At 32.9% G+C, this 27,813-nt stretch overlaps 2 protein-coding genes across 3 annotated transcripts; one reads left to right on the top strand and one right to left on the bottom strand.

Moving 5' to 3' along the window:
• Positions 1-18,769: 18,769 nt before the first annotated feature.
• On the top strand, positions 18,770-23,502 carry LOC127074728 (uncharacterized). 2 transcript variants are annotated; one of them, XM_051016074.1, is made up of 9 exons: positions 18,770-19,007; positions 19,245-19,470; positions 19,902-19,970; positions 20,538-20,567; positions 21,205-21,237; positions 21,906-21,976; positions 22,306-22,387; positions 22,934-23,026; positions 23,158-23,502. In XM_051016074.1, exons 2-9 carry the CDS (start codon positions 19,339-19,341, stop codon positions 23,215-23,217), a joined length of 570 nt encoding a protein of 189 aa, XP_050872031.1. In that variant the 5' UTR covers positions 18,770-19,007; positions 19,245-19,338; the 3' UTR covers positions 23,218-23,502. The 2 variants fall into 2 exon arrangements, with proteins under 2 accessions (XP_050872031.1, XP_050872030.1); XM_051016073.1 differs by having other exon boundaries at positions 18,773-19,013.
• On the bottom strand, positions 23,433-26,092 carry LOC127074727 (protein MID1-COMPLEMENTING ACTIVITY 1). The gene is made up of 7 exons (XM_051016072.1): positions 25,154-26,092; positions 24,644-25,068; positions 24,282-24,382; positions 24,100-24,171; positions 23,883-23,989; positions 23,697-23,790; positions 23,433-23,609 (listed from the first exon to the last, which is right to left on the bottom strand). Exons 1-7 carry the CDS (start codon positions 25,574-25,576, stop codon positions 23,557-23,559), a joined length of 1,275 nt encoding a protein of 424 aa, XP_050872029.1. The 5' UTR covers positions 25,577-26,092; the 3' UTR covers positions 23,433-23,556.
• Positions 26,093-27,813: the final 1,721 nt, after the last annotated feature.

The following is a 27,813-nucleotide window of genomic DNA, read 5'->3' as shown; positions in this document are numbered from 1 at the left end:
TTTTAGCTATGTGCTTAAAATTACTTGAGTACATATTTGAAGCACTTATAGGGCCATTTTTGTTTTAGTTTTAAAAAAATTGATTTTTTCTTTGTATTTCTGAAAATGAATTTTACAAAAATATTTTTCAAAATATTACAAGTTTTTCTAAATTTATTTTTTATAAATTAAAAGATTGAATTGTTCATTGTATAACATAAATATACATTATTGAAGATCAAAACATAGTCAAAATCACAATTTAAAAAAAAAAATTGTATCTCAAAAATGATTTTTAAAAAAAGCTATTTGAAATAGCTTCAAAATTAAGTGATTTTTTGAAATTTTGATATCCAAAATAAGTTTCGATAAAATGATAAAATACCTAAAATAACATTTTAAAAATAATTATTCAAACAATTTTCATTTGAGACTTTTATGAAAAATTTCTTTGTAAATTTTTTTTACACTAAAATATATAACACTATAAAAATCATTTTTAAAAAAAAATCAAAACAAACGGACCCATAGTTATTCTTCTAAACGGATATATGGTCTAAATTGTGAGGATCAAGTCAGCAAGCTTAACTTGAACATAATTCTTATTCTATTCACTAAATCTATTAAGATACTCAAATTAATATATCTTTTACATTCCTTTTAAACTTTTTAATACATCAAACAACTTGTGTAGAATAAAAAAATACTTGTTAAACATTAAAATAAAAAATTTATATATTTGAAACAATTTTTAAACTTTTATCAAATTAAATGCAAATTTTTTTGAAATAAAGTTTTACATATAATTTTTTAAGGGGAAATGTTTACTCCAAATTTCAGTGTTTAGTGACATAATAAGTGACCTTTTTACCTACCTCCTCCTAATGAGTTTCTCTAGTTTTTATGTTTATTCTTGCTTACGTCCTCTAACTTTTTACATTTAATTTTTTGATAATTTCTTAATCGTATCCCATGAGATTTTTAACAATTATGCAAAAATACATAAATGTCCTCTGATTTTAGAGATGTATCTCCGGATCCACTAAAAATTCAATTAATAGTTCAATTAATGTTAAAATATTTTGAAGATGTATCTCTAGAATATTTTGGAGATTAAATCGCATCAGACCTTTCTCCTTTCTCAATTCACATTTTACCCAAACTCAACTTTAAACTCTTAACTTTTTTTTCTACACCAAATCAAAGCTCAATCAACAAGGTTCAAGGGAACTTCAATCAACATCCGTAACATCAGATTCAACATCAGAAACATCAATCTCTTGTAAGTATTTTGAATTATTGATAAATTTTTGAGTTTTTGTGTAAATGAGTAGAAATCGATGATTAGGGTTAGAAATGAGTAGAAATATCATTCAAGATAGATAGTGTACTAGACGTTTGTTGATTGAAAACGATGATCAAAGCATGTTTTTTTGAGATTGCATATGATATATTCACGCCATTGATGTGAGTTATAGAAAATTCAGGAGATACATCTCCGAAAACTTTCAGCGTTTTATTTTCTCAGATTTCGGAGATGCATCTCCAGAATTTTCTTGTTTTTATTTTTTATTTTCTTGCTTGTGGTGTTGTTTGCCTGCATTAATTGTCTGCTTTACTTGAACATACATGCATAATGGTTGATAGACACGATAGACTGAGGCACGAGAAGGTTGCTCAACACGCATCAGTACGATGGGAGAAAAGTTAACAGGTTCTGAAGACTCCTGATCCCTCTGGTCATGCAGAGCCATCTACTTCTAGGGCTCGTGTTTCTCCTGATGCCACTACATCTTCTTCTTTCCGTAAGAGACAAGATTCACCATTTGACGCATCACTCCTTTCATCCTCCTGCAAATGCTAGGTTTTCCCTATTCAGGCGTTTGAGGTACCCGATTCACCAGTGCCACCTCCTACTATAGATGCTTCTGAGTCTGTGTCACCTCCTACTGCTGATGTTGCTGATCTAGTTCCACCTCCAAAGGGTGAGGTTGTTGTGGATGCTGAGCTAGAAGCATTTGGAGGAGACTCTGTTGATTTATCATTATTACCTCTATACCTAGTGTAGCGGTGTATTCGTCACTTTATGATTTATTGATTAAACCAAAAGCAAAGCATACAATGAATCGAGTCGCCACCGCACTTTTATTTATCCAAAGGATTGGCTAAAAAGCGAACAAAAGCCTAAGAAGTTTTACACATAGAAAACTAATGAAAAGATCAGAGAATCTGGGTAAGGGGTAAATTACGCAATGGGAAGGTGTTAGGCACCCAAAACGTCCTAGGTACTCCTAGGGAGCCTTTTTCACAATTGTTGTATGAAATGTTATTTGTTATGAAATATTTGTTGTGCAAACATGAATGGGATGATGAGAAAAGAATGTACAATTTTTATTGTTTTTGTGTTTGAACGGATGAACCCGTTGCCTACGTACCTTCCATCAAAGGTAAGGATCAAAACGCCGTAGTTCGGTTAAAAGATTTCCAAAAGTGTGTGAATTGATTTTAAAACAAAAGCCCTAAGGTCTTTCGTTATCCGCGGGAGAAAACTCAACCTTATACAAACAACAAGTCCACCATGTGAGAAAAGCTTCGACATACTAGAGGGGTTAACCCTGTTTTCAGTACGGAAGTCTTACAGTTCGATCACTAAAGACAAAAGATGAGATTAACATCAACCAACTAGGATAAGTCAAACCTATGGCTAATGTATGAAAACATGTCAAGAATGGACTGCCACAAAACAATTGAATGAGTGAAGTTAATTGATTATGAGTATTCACAAAATATGGTCAAAGTATGATTAAGATTCAGTTCAGAAAGAAGTATTATCAAAAGTGAGGTTGGAAAATCAAGGACTTAAGGTCCAGGTTTCTAATTTGAAAAAAAAGACATGAAGATGTTTGCACAACATTTATTTCAAGTTTTGAAAGTAACATGTGAAAAGGGAGTTTTTAGAACAAAAAGGGTGAATGGATAATGGAGTGTAAAACTTCTCAGAAGGTTCACTTCTTGAAATCATATAGAAGATGATTCAAGTGTGTCCTTAGGAATAAGCAACAATGAGCAAGAACAAATAAGCATAACAAATGATACCGGATGCCAATGGCTGGACTTATACCAATCTCACGAATAAAGGTGGATACCGGATACCAATAAATGGATTTACACCAGTCTCCTAAAACAAACAAGGATGTCAGATGCCAATAAATGGACTTATTCCAATCTCCTAAAGCAAAACAAAACCGGGATATCAGATGCCAATAAATGGGCTTACTCTAATCTCCTAAAACAAAACAAAACATGGATGTCAGATGCCAATCTATCTGGGCTTACTCTAACCTCCACAGGATGATCATAGGAATACAAAGGCCAACAACATGGTCTTACAATTGCATCCTCACATACCACAAACAAACAGAAGCAATGAGCAAAGAAGACTTGAGTGGCCAATGAACTGGTCTTACACTCAATCCCTTCCAAATCATAGGAACAATGACCAACAAGTGGGCTTACTGTTGATTCCTCAATGGGCAAACAAAGATGGATCACAAAGATATGAAATGATGATCATGCAATAATGAGCAATTAATGATGATAAATGCACAAAGGTAACCAAGCAAACATGTACAGATGAACCAAACAATCAATCAAACAAAGTCATTTAGCACACACTATATCCAAGCAATTAGGCTCAAGCAAGGGTTAGACTTTAAAGTCAACTGGAATAGGGTAAATGTGCTCTTAACCTTAACATTGAGAGTTAAGGTGAAGCAGATGAAAGGATATGAGGGGTGTGCTTCATGCTCTTATCCCTGGTCAGGGAGAGCTTTGAATGATAGAAGGTGTGGGAGTTCAGAAAGTTGGAACTCTCTCCACAAGTTAATGACTCGATAGATCTTGGGTTAAGATCCACAATGCTACAACATGTAATGTGATCAAAGGGAAGACGCACAGAATAGTAGGAGATGGACTACACATCTCTTTTATCTACCAATTGCCTTATCAAAAGGACTTTTCCTGCTTGGGGACAAGGATAAACAATCACAAACATTGCCTCTTAAGGAGGACTTCAGACAGGTGCCTGGCCAAGTAACAGGCCAGGTCTTCCAGACTACATGGAGAAGAGATGTTATACCTCAATTCTTAAGCTATCAAGCAAAGAAAAAGCAAGTTCAAAAAGGAACTATAGCAACTAAAGTACCTGAAAACATCAAACACAATTAGTATACTATACAGACAATCAACCAACAGTTAATGCAACAGAAAACCAATATAGGCAAAGCCATAAGCCACAAGTCAATCCCAATTGAATCAACTTCAACCTACAAAACACACATTATTAATCAAAAGCAAATATCAAATGCTCTCAAGATGAGGCATCATCAATTGTGTCACTTGCATGTGCAACCTGAAACAAAGCTTCAAACATGAGATGTAAACCCTTAGGCCAAAGCCTAGGGTCCAAGATAGGGAAAAAATTTAAAACAGAACATGAAAATGGACCAAAATCAAGATTAATCAATTAAGAACAAATTCCAATTGGTCTCATGTCAAAACTATGCACCAATTTCATTTCACAAGCAAATCATGTCAAACTAGGCAAGTTGAAACACATTGGAGCAAACAGAATGATCACAAGCATATCAAATCAACAATGGCTCAATAAATTCCAAGAAAAATCATGCCTAAACAGAACACATTCAATGATCAGCACACCAAAAATCATGGCATTTGGATAAGTATAGGCATGTCAATGAAATTCAGCAAGTCATGGTAGGCAAAAACAGCTCAAAGGAGGCCACAAATGATACATCAACTTAAGACAATCCTAAAACAGAAATGACACAAGATAAATGAACCAAACCAAAGCCACAATGAACTTCAACATGTTAAGAATCAATGCACAAAATTTCAGGCTCATGTGATAAGGCATAAGAATTTCACAAATCATAGAAGTTCAACACTCATCAAAAGTCCAAACAAGACAAGCCATAAGAGAAAATCTCAAACAAATTGAAAATCAATCCAAAAATTCTACAAAAAATCATGCTCAAACCTAACATCCAAAGGTATCATCATGCAAAACTTCAGAACAATTGGCAATCAAATGGCATGGCAAATAAAATCAGCAACATGAACAAGAAATGGTGTGACACACATTGTCACACCTCCAATAATCACATCATAACTCAACATCCAGACATGCAAAAATTACAAACTCTATACCAAAAGATCAATCAAAGTGTCTAGATTATGCATGTAAAATTTCAGCTTCATTGGATCAACCATCATCATTTCACAAATGGAAAAGCAAGCAAGGTGCAAAATAGCATACATGTACAAAAACTCTAGACAAAATTAAATCCAGGCCAGGCACAACTTTGATTATCATGCTGATAAAAAACTAGAGGAAAATAGAAAACCATAGCAGAAATCCCCATGTCATTTGAATCATTTTTTGATTTGATATGAATTTTTGAAGTTTGGAAAACAATGCATATGGAAATTGGAGGGAAAGATTAAATGGATTTAAGTTTGAAAATATGCTGCAGGTGATACGCGTATGGTGCATGGTGATAGGCGTATGGTGCGCGTGGTGCTCAGTGATACGCGTATGGTGCACAGTGATACGCGTATGGTGCACAGTGATACGCGTATGGCCAGTGGTGGTTTCCACCATCTTCTTCGCGAAGACGGCGGAGCTACAGTGCATGCGTTCAGAAAATTTCCAGAATTTCGCCAAAAAATTATATCAACAGAAAGCTCTTCCAATGGAGATTACAGATCAATCAACATCTAATCCTATTTTTCATCAAGATCAAAGAGAAACGAGTAAAAACATTTTGACATGTCAAACTTTAATCAAGCATAACTCATTCATTTTTCATCCATTTCGCACGAATTTTATATCAGATTAATCGGCATGAAAAGATCTACCTAAACATGGCAATGGATTGAAGAATTAAGAGATTCGAATTTTTACCTCTTGAAGAGCAGAACAATAAAACCAGCGATTCAAGCTCCTGAAAGGTCCAGATCCACTCCTATATTGATGACTTGAAGCTTTATGAAGAAATTGGATCTTGTAGTGGCTTAGATCTTGATTAATTTTCCACTTCCATCTTCATGAATTTGCTTGGAGTATGCTTGATTTTTGCTCGAATTCAACGATCCAATGCTTGATTCTTCATCCACTACACTCAATAAACCAGAATATGGAAGAAAAATGCTATGCTATGTGGAGAATTTTCAAGTTTTGATTGAGAGAAAATTTTGGAGGGAAAAGTTTCTAGATCCAAAAATGGTGAAAAAGTGATTAACCTCTTTGAAAACAGTTAGGATTTGATTTATATACTCCCTCTTAATCATGCTCTTAATCATGTTTAATCAAATGGTAATGGGATTTAGCAAAATGTGGTGCAAATGCAAATTTGGGATTTTCACCCTATGCATGAAATGCATGGTGAATAGTGCACGAAAATTAATTGAATTTCACTTAAAATATCATTTTGGAGCTAAAGGTATTGGTGTAATATTCAAATAATGCACCATTTTCAAACTTTAATTTTTCCCTCCAAAAATTCAAGTGAAATGCAAATAATCATGTGAATGGAATTGATGTAATGCAATGCATGTTTTGGAAATTAGAAGTCTAAATGAGAATTTAGCAAAAAGAACCACTTGAATTGGAGCTTTAGTTGAGAAGTTATGCACATTTGAATTTTCAAGTACACTTGGCCATGTTTTGATCACATCTTCTTAACCACACATGAGAAATCCTTGATCTTGGACTTTTTGGAAATGGGAGAGAAAGATCTACAACTTTCATGTTCAACAAAATTTCATTTGAAGCATTTCTTGATGACGAAATTTGAAGTTGAAGTTGGTCCAAAATCTTTTCATTTTTGGCAAAATTCAAATTATAGGTCACTTTCTATTTTTGGAAAGTTTTGACCTGACTTTATTTTCTTCAATGTTGATGTTTGAAATGTCAAATGAGACTTGTTTGAACATGAATGAAGTATTTCTAATCATTTCCCACCTCCAAATCCACAGTTGACTTGGTAGTTGACTGGCTAGGGTTTCAGTTGACTGAAGAATGTCTTGATGAGATTCAAGCCTCTACCACTTGAGATCTTGATTCCAAATGATATCACAACTCATATGAACTTCTTATGAATTATCAATGGTGCCCAAATTCTCAAGAATGGCCACCATTCATTGCTCAATGAATGCCTTTGACTAATTGACTATTGATTGCTTCATCTGCAAGTAACATGGTTAGATGACATATTTTTGTACTTTTGGTTAGTAAACAAATGAAAAGCAATGATATACAAATGCAAAACATGCTTGGTGATCAAGAACCACTCTCAAGATAGCCCACCCACAGGGAAGAAGGCAAGGTGCACAATGATCCTTGAGGCAATGATATGATATGATATGATGCCATGAGGGATCTTAGGGACAAAATCGGGGTCTTACACCTAGACCATACTATCAGACATATCTGATACGAAGAGGTAGCATTAGTTGGACTAATTATTTTTTATTTACATTAATTTTAAGTGACAAATTTCTGACATTGATTATTTTTTTTTTCAGGAGCCTGATCGTTTATTAACCACGAGCGAAAGATTACTGGCTTGCCTCAGTCGAATAAGGATTGGTTTCAAGCAGTTTTGTCCTTATTTGGCTTGAAGGACTTGTGCATGATTGATTATACTATGGTCAACCACGGGATGCTTAATGCATACATGGAAATATGGCACTCGAAGACCTCGTCATTTCATCTTCCGCTTTGTAAGATGTCTATCACACTCGACAATGTCTCTTGTTTGTTACATCTTCCGATCAGGGGGAGACTCCTAGATCACGGGAGGATTACCAAATACGAGGCACTCGAGATGATGGTAAACTATCTAGGGACTGGCCCATGGGAGGCGAATGAGGAGTTGGATTGGACTAGGAGTGTTCATGCTAGGTTTGAATACATGAAGAAGATATATACATACGAGCTACAGAGAGCACATCAGGCCACAAGTGATGACGAGCAGGTGAGGCTCCACAGAGCGCATGCTATGAGAGCATACCTGCTATATTTAATTGGCCCTGCCATTTTTGTGGACAAGAGTGCACCTTATACAAATATCATCTATCTACGGTACTTTCTGGATTTCAAGCAGATCCATGAGTACAACTGGGGGACCGCTTGTTTGGTCTACTTGTACTCGAAGATGAGATATGATTGTATGTGGAAGACGAAGCATGTCAGAGGCAACGTCACACTATTGACGGTAATAATTATTGGTCTTTTAATGTTTCTTTGTCATTTCATTTCATCTTTGCAAAGCCATTACTGATAATTCGTGTGACCCAAACTTTTCATTTCATACTTGGATCCTCTAGTACTTCCCACGTGTCATACCCCAAAATTTGTCATACCTTTCTCCATTTTATTTGGCTCATGATGTTCACTTCATTTGCATACTCATAAATATCCAGGGCATTCATTTACAATTGCATTTTCAAATAAGCATCATTGATTCAAGGGTCTCTTTATTTATGATACAAAGATATGGATCAAGCTGGTGGATCTCATTATGCTATGTCTTGACTATTTTGGCATATCAATGGTGGTTGGTTCATTCTTTATGGATCAAGTCTTGTGGAACCCTAATCCTTGATTTGCAATCTTTTGACTATTTGGACTACATCATGACATTAAGATTGGGAGACTATTCTCGGATTTTGATTTTGGTTAAACATAAGTCAACCTCAAAGATGACCATTTCCTTATGAGGTTACTTGGCAACTATTATGGGCTTTGATTCTATTTGATTTAAAACATGATAGTTCATTTCAAGAAATCAAGATGCAAGATTCATTCAAGATCAAGTTCATTCAAGCTCATATCTTCAAATATTCAAAAACAAGATTTAGAGGGAAAATGAGTTCTTTCTTGAAACACAAGTAAATACATATTTCATTACTAAAAACTTCCGTTTTATTACAAAAATATCCAAATTACCAGTCTACATACAAAATTATACCTTTTTCCTAGAGTTGACTTTTGGTAAACTATTGACTTTTTGGTCAAACATTTGACCAAAGTCAACTATCTATCGGAAACCATATTCTCTTCTTCTTAATTCACCAATCATCTCTTCAAGCCTCCAAAGCCTTCAAATTCTCCATAATTTTGATGATGTCCAAGACTTCTTCATATGCCATAATTTGCTTCATGGCCCATGTCTTCATGACCCATATGCCAAGCCATCTTATCACATACACCATCCCTGCAAAATATACCATCCAATATGACATGATCAGTTATAACTAATGCATAGCCAAACAAGAAACCAAGGCACCATTCACACATATGCAAGACAATGCATCCAAACACAAAGAAAATCAAGTGCCAAAACCACATACGTACAATCCATTAACAATCCATACACAAACACATTAATGTGCACTAGCTACTACCTCCAAAAACATGAAAAAGTCAGGGGTCATGTTGGTAACTGGTTAACCAAAGTGGTTAACTAGTTACACCTGCAAGTTGTCAATATCCACAACCCATTTCTTCACACTAAGCAGTTTGTTTCTAAAACACATGTATAACACTAACAACCTGCATTCATCCTTTTAGAAATTCAAGCTTTAACATATAGTTGTTATTAGTATACTTTCTAACTACACTGACTCATTCTAATTTAACAATTTAAGCCAAACAACCTAATTGTTTCTTCTATAACAACCATGCTAATGTAAAAGTTCACAAGTTGATTTCATAACAAGTATCCACACCAATTTCAAACACATTTTTTTGTAACACTTACTAATAATGCAGTTAACATGATACCAATTCCAATTCACTTAACAGTTTAGGTGACATGAATCTTCACTTCGAATACAACAACCATGCTAACATCAAATACATACCAATTCCATAAAAATCTTACCAACTATCCCTAATGACTAACAGTTAACAACAACCAATTAATCCACAACTTACTACCCTTCATTAACTACCTTGAGCCAAACCAACGTGACAAATTGAACTAGTGTCCATTTTAGTTCATTCAATAATCCAATTCAAATTACAACTAAGTTAGGTCCAATTCTTGAACAAACCAAATTAGTTCAGTCAAATGTCCACCTAAACTAGAGTTCACACTAATCCCCACCATCAAATTCAAATAGTTTTCTGATTTCACTTAACATAGCAAATTACTAACTAGTTTTAACTAACAGTTCAAGTTTACTAATTAACTATTGCACTTAATCTAACTCAGTAACATGTCAGAATTAACTAGGGGTGGCAAAATGGATGGATTGGATGGATATGGATTGGATCGTTAATGGATGGACCAAAACAATCCATTATCCATTAACAATCCACTAAAAGTTTTTTAAAAATATCCAATCCAATCCATCCATTAAGAATAAAAATCCATTCAATCCATCCATTATCATATTTTTAGTGGATGGATATCCATCCATCCATTTTTTTTTCCTTTAAAATTTTTCTTTGAAATTTATTTTTTTTAAAAAGTTTTTTACTTTTTTTTAATAAAACAATATCAGTTTTTTTTTTTGAGAATTTTTTTTTCAAAAAAAATATATTTTTGTATTTTTGAAAAAAATAATTTAAAAATGATTTTTTTTTTATATTCGTAAAAAAAAAAATTTAATTTTTTTTTATATTCGTAAAAAAACAATATCAGTTTTCTAATTTAAAAATAAGAATTTTTTTTATTTTTAAATTTTTGGAAAAAATCGATTTTTTGTATTTTCAAAAAAAAATGATTTTTTTTCGAAAAGAAAATTATTTTTTATTTTTTATAAAAAAAATTTAATATTTGAAAAAATATATTTTTTTAAAATTAGATAAAAAAATCCATTGGATCATTAAAATGTGTTGGATGGATTGGATCAATCCATGCTTATAAATGGATGGATTGGATCAATCCATTAACTTAATTTTTTATGTAGTGGATGGATTGGATGGATTTTTTGATGGATGAATTTTCTCTTAATGGATCCAATTGCCACCCCTAGAATTAACATAAGGCAATCCATTAACCATCTAATTTAATACTAGCAATCTCTAACTGCATTTAACAAAATGTTTAACATAGTTAACTTCCAAAAACAAACTTCTTCGTAGAATTAATTAACAGAAATTGTTGCTCCAACAACCATTTCCTAACTTGCCTGATTCAGTTAGGATCAAACACTATATATAAGCTAATTCTCACTTTCAATCATCTTCACCAATCACTTTCTGCAGAAACACTTCACAATAATCAATCTCATTCTCTAAAATCACTTCAAATTTTCACTCTCTCAATTCTACACTTTCTCTGCAACTACCTTCATCTATCTACTCTCTCCAACTCAGACGCATTCAACAACAACAACACAGAGAAGCACAACAAAAATCTTCCTATAGACTAGTGTTCGAAGTAGAAGAAGAAGAACATTATTTTGCTTTGAGTTCGAAATTGCATACCTTATTTGAAGTTTCTTTGGTCTTCTTTGTCTTCATTAGTTTCCCATTCAACAAATTCCAAGGCCATTTATGCCTTGTAGGTTGGCATACCCTTGTCTAAATACCACAACAACACTCTTTGGGCCTTTTTGCTGAGCCCAACGCCTTAATTGCTAAGTCACACCCCATGCAGGATTTGATTTCATAAATAATCAAGTGTTTTTTATTAATTCTTTTTTTGTCACTTTTTTCTACATTTCAATTCATGAAAGTACACAAAAACATTTTAATACACTTTTTAATTGAAAATAATAAAAAAAATCCTACATGTTAATACTTTGCTTTTGATTAGGATTAATTAGATTTAACTTTTTAGAATTAGTTCCATTTTATTTTCAAATTAGTGTTCATGTTCTTTTCCATTTTTTAGGTTTCAAATAAAACCCATGAGCTTAAAATGATTGTAGCATGATATTTGCCAATTGATTAGTTGATCAAGTTCACCCTTGATCAATTAATTACAATTGATTGGACCTTGTCTTAGACTTGTACTGAATAACTTTCTTGATTCCCCTATCCAGTCAAGTGATCACAAGTCCCTTGATCACTTGATGGGATTAAAACTCTGTACCTGCACCGCATTAGATCACTTAAGTCAATCTCAAGAATGCACATGCAAGACTCTGAAGATTCTAGACATCAAGGCTTTGATCACTACCGAGCTTCATCATTCAAGCATATAAAAAGAATTTTCTACTTCTGCAGACACTTGTCAGTTATGATGTGAATTATGCGTCACAAACCTTAAGCAATAGAGAAGAATGAGAGGGATTTTTCCTATCCTTGTTCTGAGTATCTTTGAATACGGGATGTAGGCCCTAGTTATTCAAAGTATTCACATTCATTTATAGACTTTAGGGCAATTCAAATCAAATGACTTTCAAGTTGTCTTCTCCACCGAAACTTTTGAGAACATGATGCTCAAAATTTCAAACACCCATTTTGGTTTGAAAATGGCAAACAAAGGTCACTTAACAGACCAAGTGAAGAAGTTCATCAGTAGCTAACTAATGAAGCAAAGGGCTAGGATGACTACTCTCAATTTATTCATAATTATGAACTAAAGAGTTGGCTAGTTCTCTATGTAATCATGAGATCAAACAAGAAAAAGATGGACCTCTCAAGAAGCTTATGGATTTGAAGAAGCATCAACTAATGCTGGAAGCATAACCAGATCAACTCCAGAAGCCAAATAAGAACACGTGGACTTGTGAAGTCAACCTCTGAGCATAAAATGTTTGGAATTGTCAAGAAGGTCATATACCTTACTCACAAGGAGCCATGTCACTAAAAATTAAATGTCCTATATTCAAATAAGAAAAGCCATAGAAGGAACTCATCAAGGACAAGAAGAAAGCTCTGCTGGATACAAATGGAAACTCTAAAGAAGCTGCTTAAAGGAAGAGCCAACATGACAAGCACTGAAGTATATGAATCCTCAGAAGAAGAAAGTAAAGAAGCACAAAAGCACTTAGCACCCATGGACAACACCGAAGCCTGAAAATCAAACTCAGATGCATAAAAGAGTTGAAGGTCGGCTTCACAGACTCTGAAGGAAAAGAATTTAAATAAAAAGACTTTGAAAAATGGTGAATGCAAAAGTATTTAAAATATAATGTTGACATCATTCCAATAACACTAAGGATACTTGGGAAGATTCAAAATGTTATCCAAGCCAGAATACCTCTAGGAACTCATGCCACTCCTAAGTTAAAGTAATCCAACGTGTTCTTATGGATCTAATATAAAACAATTGTTATACAATAAACCATCTTAACGTTTGAAGAAAGTTTTTGGAATGCACAAATTCTTGGCTTAATTTCAACAACAAGAGCAACAATCTAGGAGTGAAAGATGAAAGCAATCAGTATATGAATGCAACACTCATATCCTTTGTACTGTAAGGTTATCAAGTTAATAAGAGTAACTTTCCATTTCCCTTGAAAAAAATTTCCTTGTTTTTATCTAAGAATCATAGATTTTTTTCATTCGAAGTGCTAACCATACTAAGATAAACATCATTTTGACAAAAAAAATGATCAGAAGGATATTCACTAATACAAACCTTCAATGGGCTGATATTTTATCTAAAATCCCTTGTTGAGCATAAGAATCTTTTCATTGAGAATAAATTAAAATAAAATCATGTCTTGGAATGAATGATGAAATCTCAGTATGTGTAACATCAGAATAGTAAAATCAGATTCTACGTTATTTGCCTATGAACCAGCCAACTCTCTTAGTGAGAATTTTGTCTTGGTTAGAAGATTCTAAGTCAAAACCCTGTTGGGATTTATCTGTCTTTTAATATCTGAAAATCTTTGGTTATTCTCAAGTACTTTTGTGTGGCTAAGATGAGTGAGAAGTTGTTCAACTATCTGCCTAAGCCGTAAAAAAATGCTTGAAGTACCTCTAGGTAAGTATCGTTTTATTAGGTAAAATGAAATCATGCTTTGGCCCCCTAGTCCATTAATTATAATAACAATGATCATCTTTATTCACACATTTCGTGTTGTTTCAAGTCTTTTAAGTTTTCTTGGTGTTTGTTATGTTCCCTTTCGTTTCTCTTTGATCCTTGAATATTTCAAAACTCTTACTCTTCCTCTATTCCATCTCTATATAAACCAAGCCATATTTTGATTTCTTATCATCTTATTCCTTCTTTTCCTTTCACTCTCATTTTCTCTTTGCACATATCTTTTTAAATGGCTTCCTTCAAAACTTCCACAGGCGATGAAACCCAGTTGTTACTATCTTAGGACAAGTTGTTAACTTTGAAGATCTAAAAGCCATATGGTCCAACATTCATCATATTATTACTTCTCAACGATGGGGAATCTATTTTGAAATTCTCTCTGGTCCAGTCTTTCCCATTCTTGTTAAAAGCTTTTGGGTAAATCCTACGATTCATTTTAATGATGAAAATGTTGAGGAAATTAGGCATGTCGTCTTAAACACTCCTATTACTATCACTCATTCACTTATTGTAGATATAATTAAGTGTGAATAAGATGGTGCCAATATTGAGTGGTACAGAACCAACCTCACCTTTCGCAAAGACATTCTCTCCATCACCACAAGTTTTGGAAACCCTTCCAAAGCTTTTTGATCTAACTCAAGCGGAAAATTTGTGGTATCAATTGACAATCACAAACTTTTTACCATGGGATCAGAACTCGTTGTCTATGGATGACAAACACCTTATTTATTTCCTCATTTCAAGGGTAAAAGTTAATCTATCTCTTACTATCTGAAAGAGAAAATTTTGATCACTTATGAGGGTGAATTTTCCTTCATTCCTTTTGGGATAGTTCTCTCTAAACTGTTTATTCAAAAGGCGATAGTTAAGGAAGTACATATGGTAGGTCTAACCGAAACACTTGAGACCTCTTAGGGAAAGAAGTTGCTACATGTTGAAGGCTTGGGGGCTCAGAAGAAGAGGAAGCAAAACCCTTAGAAAAAATTCTTTGGATGATAGTTCATGTATCTTTTGTTCTTTGGTTTTTCTCCTTGTTGTTTTGTTTTCCCTTTAGATGTTTTGTATAATTCTTTTCTTTATCAATGAATATTTTATTCTCTCTGTCCTTATTTAATTTACTTGATCATTCTATGACATATTTTTTATGACGGTAAAGGGGGAGGAGAGTAATGATTTTGATCATTTTTATTCGATTGATAATATCCCAAACATTAGCAAGGGGGACGAGTAATGATCTAAAGAGTGTGTTTAAATTAACATTTTGAAGAGGTTAAGAATAATGAATCTGGAGAATTTAATCTAACAACTCTGAAGAGAAAGTATTTTAATAAAAGAGTTTCATGGAATCAAAATTCTAAGTCTTGTACTCAAATGGAGCTTGCAAATCTCACTCGGTACTTAGAGATAAATAATTTTGATAGTCTAAAATACTCAGAGGAAGCTTACAAACTATAATCTGAATTTTAGCATATTTATCTGATTTGAGATTTCACTGAAACCAAAATTATTTTGAATCTTAAACTTAGAGGGAGCTTACAAATCTCACTCGGTAGGTTTGAGTTGAAGAAATAATTTTGAAAGTATTGAACTCAGGGGGAGCTTACAAATCTGAAGTTTTATAAATATGTTTATCTGATTCGAACCTTCATTGAAATCAAAATTATTTTGAATCTTAAACTCAAGGGGAGCTTACAAACCTCACTCTGTAGATTTAAGTTGAAGAAATAATTTTGAAAGTATAAAATTCAGGGGGAGCCAACAAACCTAACTCTGAAATTTTATAAACATGATTATCAAAGTAAAAATTGTTCATCAAAATACAATTGTTTATCATAATCAAAAATGGGGAGATTGTAAGAACAAGTTTGGTTCTACATCTACATTCTTGTAAGTTTTGATGATAAGAAAATGTAGAAGAACAACTTTATGCACTAAGTGTTTTGTTAAGTGTGCAGAAACTCAAAGGATATAAAAAAATCTAAATGAAGAGAGCAAAAGTTGAGGGAAGAAGATTATGATAAATAAACTTCTAATGCTAAGTCTAAACTCAACTCTGATAGTTGAATACGCTGAAGAAGTCAACTATGATAGTCAACATAAAAGAAAAGAAAGTCTAATGAAAAGAAAACTTCAAATTAAAGCAAAGTCCGAACAAACATCAATCACAAAAACCAAATTATGAAGAAAGTTATACCATTGAAGAAGTCAATATGAACGCAGACAAAGTCTTAAGAAAGTTGAAAGCTGATTATGAAGAGAAAACACATTCTGAACAAAAGGAAGAATACAATGATGTGTTTAAAGCAAGTCAAGCTTCAAGATTATCAAGTCAATGTTTCTGAACATAAACCATCTAAACAAACTCTAATAAAGCTCTTACTATAAGTTGATGTTAGTCTCATAACCTAGTACTCCAAGGAATCTAAAGTATCACAAAGTTCTGAAGACAACTTCTGAGAACTCTACTCAAGCTTCTTCAAAATTATATTAGAAGCCTCTAACTAGAAGTTGGTAAGTAAAGGAAATGGTTCTCTAATAGTCAAAGCATCTGAACAAATGAGTAAATGCTTATGCATTTCTTGTTCACGTTTACTCTGGACTGTAGTACTTTCAAGCATCACTATAAATAGACTTTGTAGTCTATATAATATAGGCTTTGGACTCTGATCAAGCTTCACTTCATCTTTTATATGAAGCCTCTGATTATGACGAATAGTATATGCAAGGAAAGTACAATAAAAAAGAGTTTTCCTTATAAAGACAAATTATGATCTCTACTCAAGCTTCAATCCACTTTCATAAGAAGCCTCAGACTAGAAGAATTGAGTTAAAGGTCAATACTATTTGATGTGACAGAAGTACAAAAAGCAATTCTATTTTCAAATTAAAGAAGCTTCTCATGTCGCATCATTAACAACTCTCTGCTGCAAGCACCACTCTATTGTTGAATATTAAGTGACATTTATACAACAAATACTTTAAGGTCAATTCCTTTTTTAACCTCCAACGGATCTATCCTCCGACGAATCTATTCATCTCCTATATATTCTAAGGAAGAAGAATATGAAAGATGTGAGAAATAAGAACATAGAAAGGAGAAAAAGAAGTGGATGCAAGCGTGTATGTGGAAGGATATGTATGTAAGTCTTCACATATGCTGAAACTACAAGCACCACAACATAACAAAGAGAGAAACACTTAGAACTTTAATTGTATATCATTTTAAGTGTATTCTTATTATCTTCATCTTATGTGTTATCAACTTATCAAGAAGTAAACTTTGTAAACACAAAACTGTTGTAACCCAATTGGTTATATTCCTCAAGCGACCAGGTTGATTAGGCTTTTGAGAAGTCAGTGACGGGTAATCATTGAGGATTAAATATTCTTAAGAGACCGAGTAGGACAAACTCTTAAGAAATCAGTTACATGTTGTCATTGCATTTATAATCATATTGATTATTTGATTAAGTCCCTGTCTAAGACAAAATCACCCGGGTGGGTAGACTGGATGTAGCCTAGTTAACGACTAACCAAGATAAAATACTTGTGTCTTTTATCATTGTTCTTCTTATTGTTGTTGTTGTTATTCTTGTGTTTGTTTTGAGAAAGAAAAAGTTGTCATACTTGAAACTTAGTTCATACCCCCAATTTCTTGTGTTTCCCGCACCTTCAGTCATCTGTGTCGACCTACACTGAGGATATACCACGTGCTTATACATTCCTCCCACTTAGAGGGAATCATACGACAAAGCCATACAAAGTGTATCTTGGTCGCATGGTAGCAGAGGATATACACTTTCTTACGTACGATGGTCATCGTGAGACACGTTCGTTGGAAGACATAACCTTCTACTCCGAATGGTTGGCTTGCGGTTCACGTCTGATGTATCCTCATCTGCCTGAACGCGTCATGAGGTAGTTCGACTATTATGCAGTTTATTCTTAGAGACCCTTATGAGTCTGTTTTTCCTGCTATTACACGTAGAGATGTGGATACCATGTTTGATGATTATCTTTATCATCTGGTATCATATGAGGTATGAAATACCATAACTCATAGCGATTAGAGTGTTATACACGACTACATCCGGTGGTACTTCAGAGTGTCACATCCTTATATGGTACCGGATGCTCCGGGAGATCCACCTAGTCCAACTCATCAAGAGATACTAGAGGATGAACAAGTTAGGATAAATCATGTTCTTGATGTGTTACCTAGATGTCGCCGTATCATGGAGATTGGACTGACGAGGTATAGACAGAGGACTCTTTCCAGATGACTCTGAGGTGAGAGATGTTCTAGATGCCATGATGGAGGAGGCACAAGAGGTACTGTATTATATGTGAAAACATGTGAATATGGGGGCATGAGTCTGCCATATGCAGTAACATATAATATTTATATTGGAAACACTATTTTCGATTCTATTTGTATTAGAAGAACTATTTTCGTATATTTTATTTTGACTTCACTGTGTGCTTCAGATTTATTAATTTATATATGTCAATTTCATATTATTCTGAAAGTGTGTGGTTTAATTTATACAAAATTGAAAATGATATTATAGCTATAATATATCGTAATATATGGTCAAATTCATCCGAACATCTCTAAATCAAAGTAAAAAAATTATTATCTGCTATAATTTCAAAGATGTGTTTTTGAGTTATGTCTAATGTGAATACGGAGATGCTTCTCCAAAATAATTTATATCAAAAGAAGGCGTTTCACTAAGGAATGCATGAGTGTAATCTTAAGCCCATATCAGATTGTAATCTTAAGCCGAACCCATTGTCGTTTGAAGTGGCCCATGATTCACCAAAAACACTCTGCCGCTTACCCTTGCATCAGAAACAAATTTGAATCTTCTTAAAAGAAAAGAAACAAGTTTGAATCGCACCGACCTCAACTGGCCGGAAAAAGCAAAAGCTAACCGGAAACGCTGACAGAGTCGGTTATCCGCACCCAGAAACAGTAATAAAGTACAGGTTTTCCCTTTTCTTAACCTTTTCCGATTTTCCTTCCCCTCTCCAAAGAGACGCAAGTGAAAACACCACTTTCACACTTCATTATTGTGTCTTGCTGCTTCGTTTTACCATGAAGTTGAAATGTATAATTATTGTTATTATTGTGTTAAAATCTAACTCTTTAATTAGGTATTTGCAACGTTGATTCAAAAACACTAGGGTTTCTGAAGTTTGCCATGCTATATCTTTCAGGTTGCAACATTATGGCATGTATCACTTAGGGGGAAAATAATCTATTAGTGAGAAAATTGAATTAATCACCACAAAAAATTGTTTTTTCTTAAGAATGGAGAAAAGTCCTGTACCTGATTCCAATGCATCATCAACAACTCCTACAGCAATTGGATCCAGGTTCTCCATTTTGAACAAGTCCTTCAAGGTTGCTCTTCGTTCTATGCTAACTTCACGTCCAAAGGAGGTGTATTCCGTCACTCTTTCTTCTTTTATCATTTTGTTGTCAATAGAAAAATTGAGCTGAAAAACTGAATATCAGACTATCAATGGAAATGCCAACAATTGATTTACATTTCAGGCTTGTATTCTTTAAATCACTTCGAAATTGATGAATTTCTAATTTATGCACCTAGTAGTTCAGATTTGATACTTATGCATTGAGAAGATAACCATGATGCATTTGCACTGGCTTTATAGGAGGAAGTAATGGTTTTATTGTCTTTCACCATATTTGAGATAGACACTGGTTTTATCTCGTGGATTTAGTTTGTCTTCTCAACTACAAGTCTGTAAATATGTTTATATTTTGCATTTTATATGCTAGACACGTTCTCATTTAATTTTAGCCTTCAAATGGATGTATTTTGATGGGTCTTTCTGTATTGATTTTTAAAGGAATTTGTTAAAGAATTTCCAACTTTTACCAATGCTGAAAAAAATTATCTTCATCGCCTATATCTTCAGGTATGATCTCTTGATATCTGCTTTCAAATTAGAAATATATTTCTGAATGTTACATAGAGCTTTAGAAATGTATATGGCAATGGCATTGACCTAGGTGTAGGTGCTCATTTTTCACTTTACATGTGAATTAAGTCATATGAGCAAGGTATTAGCTGTGTTTACTAAGAAACATCTATTTAGGTAAGTAATTAGAACTTTTTAAAGACATTTGTTTGCATCAAGCATCTGTCTTTTACAGGAACTAGTCATAAATCAGTTATCTCAAAAGTTTATTTTGTTGGGTAAAAACATAAGAATGGTTTTGTACCTAATGTGTACTGCATACAAAATCCTTTTTGGGCTTAAGAATGGACAGTGCTCAAGCCCATATTTCATTTTGAGGAAATTTTGAAAGAATTAAGGCAATATGAAGTTGAGAATGATTTTTGAAGTGTGTGAGAAAAAGTCCTCTCAGCCTATACTGATTTTCATATTTATAAGATGACAATGCACAATCATGTCTCTTAATTATTGGGATTGATACACCTACTTATTATTTGACTTCCTATTATGTATCAAATCTTTCAGGCCATGGATTCTTTTCAGGAAGCCTTTGAGGTATGTTTGTTATAGCAACATGTTTTTCTGGATATGTCAGATATAGAATCAATTCCACCTCTAAATAAACACTCAATTGTTCCGGATGTTGTCTAAATATTATTTTTGATGTTTTTCCTTTTAATTAACCCATTTCTTAAGCTTAAAGGCTGATGCTTATGCTTCACTATTTCAGATACTTAACACTGATGCATATGCTTCCTCTATGGTTTATGAGTTAGTAAACTGGATATGTGTATATATGATACATTCATGGGAAGTTCATAAGAATATCTTCTCTGTGTACAGATTATTCTCTTAAGAACTTTGGAGCCTATATGATGATTCTTTGGGTTCTTTCTAAACTTAAACTGAAATAAGATTTCTTTTGAAGAATAGTTATGTAATGATTGTTTAATTTATTTTTTCTTTTAACATAAAAGGCTATTGATTTGTTGTAGGGGATGTTTGGCTCTCTTTCTCACGCACACACACCCATCCAGAGAGATCTGTCATGACCTCAAGAAACACTAATTTATTTGTTTGTTTCCTGTAACTTGCATGATTAAATGCCTGTAACTATATACACTGCAAGCATTTTAGCATCTAATAATTCGTTAACACTTAAATATTCTAAATGCTATGTCAATTTTTACAGGAAGAATTTGAAGCAATCTGTCACAAAATAAAGGTATAACTTAACTATTGTTGCTGTTGTTTTATTCTAACATTTTTAAAAAATGAAAATGGTAGAGTATTGTGTCTGTTTGCTCAACATTCACATACTGCAATTGATTTAGGCTTGCTTTCAAAACACATTTTAAGGGAGCTTTAGAACTTCATTAGTTGGTTAAGAAATCGAACCTTACTCTATTTGAGTCTTAACAGTATACGCATTAAGCTTTGGCTCTAGTTGGAGACATTCTTTTTTAAAATATTTTGTGACACTAAGGATTTTATTATGCCATTCACAGTTACACCCTTTAACTCAAGGGAAATAATTGAATTCTTTTATATAACATAGGAGAGGTCAGAAGGAGCCTGGGAGGGGGGCAGTTTGGCAGGCAGCAACAAACTTTAGATTGGGTGAAGTGAATAGCCATTTTTAACATATTTTTAGCCAAGCTCCCTTCCCCTTCTTTCTCAAGTTTGAATAAATAATAGCAAATGGTATTTGCTTACAAGATTTACCGGTACATCAGTGGTTGGGACTTGTTTTTGTTAAATTTGTCTGTAGTTTCTTTATATCCCTTTTTTGCTTTGATAATCTGCATTGGGTGTGAAAAATTGAAATATACAGGCTGCAACATTCTGTTATATTCTAGTTAGTGTTGTATTTCAAGTTCATCTTTCATGTAGCTAGGAGCCATTCTTGATACTGTAGAGGAAATTGTGGAAGAACAAGAACTGAATCCTTTGTTTTCAAAAAGGTATAGGTATTATCTGATTTTGTATTTCAAGTATCCAACTGTAGATTTTATCTTTAGTTAATATTTGAGATGGTTATATTAAAAAAAAAAATTTAGTCTTTACAGCAACAATTAGTGAAACTTAACTCTTAAACCTCGTGAAGTTCTCTCATTTTTTGTTTCATGGAGGTTTTCCTTCATACTTATACTTGGAGAATGGTGACCAATGATGGTTATTTTTAACACTAGATTGTTATTCAATTTGCTTCCCTTCATATTATTTACTGGTCATTCCTATTACAACATATTGATTTATTTGGAATTCAATAGAAACATTTATACAATTGCAGGAGTAACATAGTGGATACTGCTGAAAGTCTGTCTTTGGCAAAGAAGAACGAAATCCAACACTTACAGCGTATGGTGCAATTGGTAGGTATACTATTCTAATGTATCAGCATCAATTTATGTAAAAGTGAACTAAAACAAATACTTATTTCATAAGTTGAAGCACTTAATACGATTTGAGTCTTTTGACACCACATTTTCATATTCCTTTTCTTCTTTGTTAATCCTGTCTTAAACTCACCTAAAAAGACTAGACAAAATTCTCTTTCCTACTCATTGTTGTGCAACTGTTTGATGTTTTCTCTTCTTTCCAATTGAAGATTAATTTTATGAATCTTAAGTTGGAATAGCGAAAAATAGTTCCTTTCTTTATAATATCTTCCCTTGATCGGTTGATCCAAAACAAATGCTGCTCTATGTCTACTACACTAACATTTTAAAATTTACAAACTACATAATATCTTCTCTTGAACTTGGAACAAACTACAAACTGAATTTGGCTAGGCCAGAAAAAAATAACATTATGTTTTAAAAAAATTGAAGTTTTGCTTAGGCCTTTAAATAGTGGTCATTTTCACTTTTGTACTCTAAGCCTTGTATTATATTTCTCTGATCATGTCGTTTTGTTAGGGAGAAGAAAATAATCAAAGGCTCCGCAACCGACTGCAACTCCTTAAAGAAAACAGTCAACTTTTGTCCGGTGTTTCACATGCTATTGAAAAGGTAGAAGCTTTCTTAATTTCCTTCTCTCAAATCGTTCAATTGGTCAAAATGTTTTAATTATTTACGTTTGTAGTTTTATTTCTTTCTAAGGGGATTCTTTCTTCTGACACAGTACTTCATTCTATTAACAGTTCAAAATAATAAATTCAAATTATGGGGGCAACAGTAGTGATGAAATGCGTGATGCATAACATTTCTAGCACAAGGACACCTCTGTAAATTCACCCGTTTCCTCTGCTGAGGGATCATCTCTTAACGTTGTTGCAATGCTTCTGATGAAGATTGAAATATTTACCAGGCAATCTTAGCAAAGAATTGTCTCTGTATAGTATCGTTATTAGTGTTTCAGCTCTTTCTGTAATTTAAATATTCAACTTCTGTGGAAAAAATTGCTTGTGATCCTCAATTCTTGTGAAAAGAAAAACAGTAAGCTATATTATGCAGTGTGAGAATCAAATACAATTTAAAATTGTCTATGTTTGATATAATATTTACACTCTAAACAATCTAATTACAACCTAATTTAGTATTTAAGATTCCATGTACTGTGGGGTTGGTGGGCTTGTGTTGGTCTTGTCATGACCTGCAAAATATTTAAAAAATGGTTATGCTAATAAATGTTCTAAGGCTATTGTTTAAAGAAGTCATCATAAGAGATTTTGATTCATACCATAAACCCCACGGACTTCAATTTCTCTCCATTCTTGCACAAGTGCACAACAGCAACACATCAAATGAGAAAGAAAATCATCAATGTAACCTCCCTATCATTGAGTAATGAAACATTTAGAGATACCAAAAATGCTAAAACAAGTCTTCATATAACTACAACATAATATAAAGAAGACAACATTACCGGAATATTCATCATCTTCCTAAGCTTCCTTCTTATGCAACAAGTATAGCAACAACACGATAAAACCAACGAATATGCCATAAATTCATTACATACTTCTGCAGAAGCTGAAAAAACAAAACAAATATCAATTTAAGTTCATACTGCAATTATTCTTCTATCTTAAAAAACTTAATTGGACTTCGTCATTAATCTATCTTCTCATTGCGTAACTTACATATAGGCCTGTTGGTTGCAACAGTAGCAATCTTCGAAAATGTTCCACATGGAAAGAAGAATGTTTTTATACCTTCAAATCAAAAGATCTACATATATTACAAAAGATGAAAAATTAAGAAACATAATATTCTTTTTATTGCTAACAACTAAAAAAAATTCAAATGAAAGAAAAGTACATACAAAGACAAGGTTCAGAACAACAAGCAAGTAGATCTGTATGCCAATCTTCTTGCTGATATAAACTTCCAGTTGACAGCAAATTCTTTTCTGAAACTGAGGAGCTATTTGAGACCATACAAATGAAGCAAATGATTTAGTTCAATATAAGTTTGTACACGAAAAGATTAAAATTGTAAAAGCTTTAAATAAATGCATGATAAATAATAAAATGATGGATTTCATAAGAAAAGTTAAATGTGCAAGGATAAATCCACTGAGTGCTTGGATGAGACGTTTCATGTCTCTTAACCTTAACTAAAGACATTGAGTTTGAATCCAGTGTTTGAAATACAATGTTAAAACTTTTGAGATTGCATGACTACCTTGATACTGAAAGAGTATCGGTTTTTTTATGCTGTTTTTCATCCGAAGAGTGACATTTGCTTCCGTTCACATCAAAATAATTTTGGTTTGTGTATTCTACTTTCTTGTGACTATTTTCAGGCGATAACATCTCTGGAAGAGAATAAGCAGCGAATTGTGTGACATCTAATAAGCGTTGAATGAACTCGCATTGATTTATATCCATATTTGCTTGTGAACATTGTAACTCTAGTTGAAGCTTTTCGTTTTCTTTTTTCAGTGCTTCTGTGAAAGAAAAGTTCGGGTAAGTACAGGAAAGAGTTTTCTTCAATACTATAGTGTCCTCTTGGTCGGGTTCCGGTTTCAAAAAGACCGTCTGCACTTTTTGCTCTTCATCATCAAATGTATACTCACATTGATCCTTTTCAATAACTTCTAGTCTCTCCTAAATATTCCATAGAAGTAAGATATCATAACAAAGAAAATCTCAATCAATAGTATATCAAAGTCTTTGTAAAAAAGATAGATACCTTGACTCGAGCATTGACACGAGCATTGTCGACTAGAGTAATGAGAGGAACGAGGCGCAAGTATCGATCAATTTCATTCTGAGCCTTTCTGAATTGATAAACAATGTTCCATCCCATAGCCAACAGATAAAGATAGCTGCGATCCTGACAACTATTGACCAAAATGTAAGACCTTCTCAAAGCATCTTCTAGCTGCTCTAGAGGCTCTCGTGTTTCGGGATACTTCTTAAGCTCCGAGATCTTCAGCTGATCAAGCAAGTTTCCAATTAATCTAAGATGTTGCGCGAACTGTCTGCAATTCTTTTTATGCATCCGGGCTGTATTCGCGGCTTTAACAATCATTCCAATCAACTTCACAGCATCTAAGCCGGTTAATTGTGCCACATTCGCAATCTCTCCAAAATGTTCCCATGAAGATGCCATGTTTTAAGAGATCTTGAGTTTTCAGAGACACTGTACTGAGATCAAGTTAATCTTAGTAGTGTTAGTTTTGATTCTTCATTTTTGAACATAAGAATGTCATTTTTTTAAAATAATAGTAATAATTTAACCAGTTCAGAATTGATATAAGTAAAAGAAAAAGACAGTAACTGTATTGTCGGTTAAGAAACTTTGTGGTCAAAAAGACATAAAGAAAAGCAATGAAATACTATACTGGTAAGTAAAAAGAAACACTGAGATGCAACATAAAAGAATACCAAAATAGGAAGAAAAAAAAAGAACATAGAGTTTTGTTTAAGGTAATGAAATTGGTTTGCACCAAGAACATGTTAAGATGTTGTTGTTCTGTGAGAAAGAAGGAAGGTGATATATAATGAAATAACGTTTCTCTGTGGTAGCAGTTTTAGGTAGGTGGTTTTTATCTGTGTTTGTGGAGAGAGTGAGTGGTGCCCACATTGGTGATGTTTGTGTACTCATGGAAAGTGACACATTCCATATAGGAGTAGAATGTGGTTGTAGAAAGAGTGTTGAGTGTGATTGTGGAACCAATGTTTCTTCCTTATCCGGCACCCAAAATGTATGTGACCCACTGCCAACCCTTTATTTTTATTTTATTTTTCTCAAAGAAAAGTCTTTACATTTGGATCTCAATTTGGAAAAATTATAATGGCATCTTAATTTTGTTAAAACTGTGAAGTTTTAGTCTTTACATTTGGATCACTAGAGGGAAAAGTAAAATGCTCACTTTGAAGTATTGAGGAAGGAATTTGAGAATTAAATATTATATGTCGGCAAAATATAGTTGTTGGTTCTTTAATTTTTTTCCGACCTTTTAATTTTTTAAAACATATATATTAATCTTTTTCGTTTAATTAATGATGAAAAAATTTAAAAATTTATCGTTAAATTCGTCACTAATTAAACAAAAAAAATTAACCTAATACGTTTTAAAGAGTTAAGAGATCATTTCAACATAAAAAAAAAAATTAAGAGACTAATCTAAATTCAAAATTATAATTAAAGAAGAAAAAAAAATATTTTACCTTATTATTTTCTTTTAATACCTCATTTTAAGTATTTTTGGCATGTTTTTATTTTTTTATTTTATTTTATGTGATGTTTCTATTTTGTGATAAGAACTATTTATACATAAATATTTTTGATGCATTGACACAATTATAAAAAAAATTGATATGTAATTTGAACTAGAAAATTTGGAATAAAAAATAAAGTGACTATTTTATTACAAGGCTGGATAGATTGTAATGAAATAGAGGAAGGAGTAACATATGAATATTTCAGATTGCAATGTAGGTTCTAAGTATGAGGAATTCAATAGTTCAACACAGAGCAATGTGTTATTAAAATTTGGTTGTTCACTCAAAATTATATCAATAATATATGATTCAAGATGGAAAGTTGAAGTAAAAAGTGAGCTTCATAACTATGATCTACATGATGGATTGAAAAGACATGTCTTTGTCAAGCGTTTAAGTGAGATTTTTTTTACCATGTGCTCCATATTTAAAATTTTATTTTCAATTTATCTCATTTTAGAATTTTTTTTTTCTCAAGAATGTCCTGTTTTTTAGAGTATACTCGCTCAATAAAAGAACGAGTTTGTGAAGGTATTTTTTCAGAAGAAGGGACTCGACCAATGGATGACCAAGGAGTTAAAGGACCGTTTTTATATATACATTTTTTAATTTAAATACATTTTTGTTATTAATATTAAATATTTTTATAATAATTATATTATCTAAATAGTATAAATTATAGTTTTTTTAAATATTTTTTTTATAAATTAAATTGTGTTTTTATAATATATTTATAATTATATTAATTAAGCATATAAATAATCGTAAGAATTAATATACATTTTATTGAACTACATGAAAAAAATTACATTTTATTTGTTATAGTGACAACATGTTTCATATCTTGTGCCTATTTTTTTTGCGTTTTCCCTTGCCTAACTCTTCAGCTCTTTGTCTTGGGGGAGATGGAGATGAGTCGGAAGACAGATTTTGATGTTGATGGGTTGTATTGGGACGCATATCCATATCGTCGAAATCTTGAATGGAAAAACTAAGGATATTTAGTAGTTACTCATCCGTGAGATCAAAGTCGAGTAGTGAATGTGTTGGTTGTGTGAAGGTGTTGGGTTGGATGTGTTGAATTGAAGGATAATAGACATCATCAGGGTTGGATGTATAAGT

This window comes from Lathyrus oleraceus, chromosome 4 (assembly GCF_024323335.1).
Source record: "Lathyrus oleraceus cultivar Zhongwan6 chromosome 4, CAAS_Psat_ZW6_1.0, whole genome shotgun sequence".
Taxonomy (NCBI): Eukaryota; Viridiplantae; Streptophyta; class Magnoliopsida; order Fabales; family Fabaceae; genus Lathyrus; species Lathyrus oleraceus.
This window is presented reverse-complemented; position numbering and strand designations above follow the sequence as displayed.

Excerpts from the sequence above, each read along its gene's own strand:
- LOC127074728 (XM_051016074.1), top strand. The coding sequence starts at position 19,339 with ATGGAGAAAAGTCCTGTACCTGATTCCAATGCATCATCAACAACTCCT. Across the intron at positions 19,971-20,537 it reads TTCATCGCCTATATCTTCAG|GCCATGGATTCTTTTCAGGA; the intron begins GTATGATCTCTT and ends CAAATCTTTCAG. Across the intron at positions 23,027-23,157 it reads TTTCACATGCTATTGAAAAG|TTCAAAATAATAAATTCAAA; the intron begins GTAGAAGCTTTC and ends TTCTATTAACAG.
- LOC127074727 (XM_051016072.1), bottom strand. The coding sequence starts at position 25,576 with ATGGCATCTTCATGGGAACATTTTGGAGAGATTGCGAATGTGGCACAA. Across the intron at positions 24,172-24,281 it reads TTGTTCTGAACCTTGTCTTT|GTATAAAAACATTCTTCTTT; the intron begins GTATGTACTTTT and ends TTTGATTTGAAG. Across the intron at positions 23,791-23,882 it reads GGAAGATGATGAATATTCCG|GGAGGTTACATTGATGATTT; the intron begins GTAATGTTGTCT and ends ACTCAATGATAG.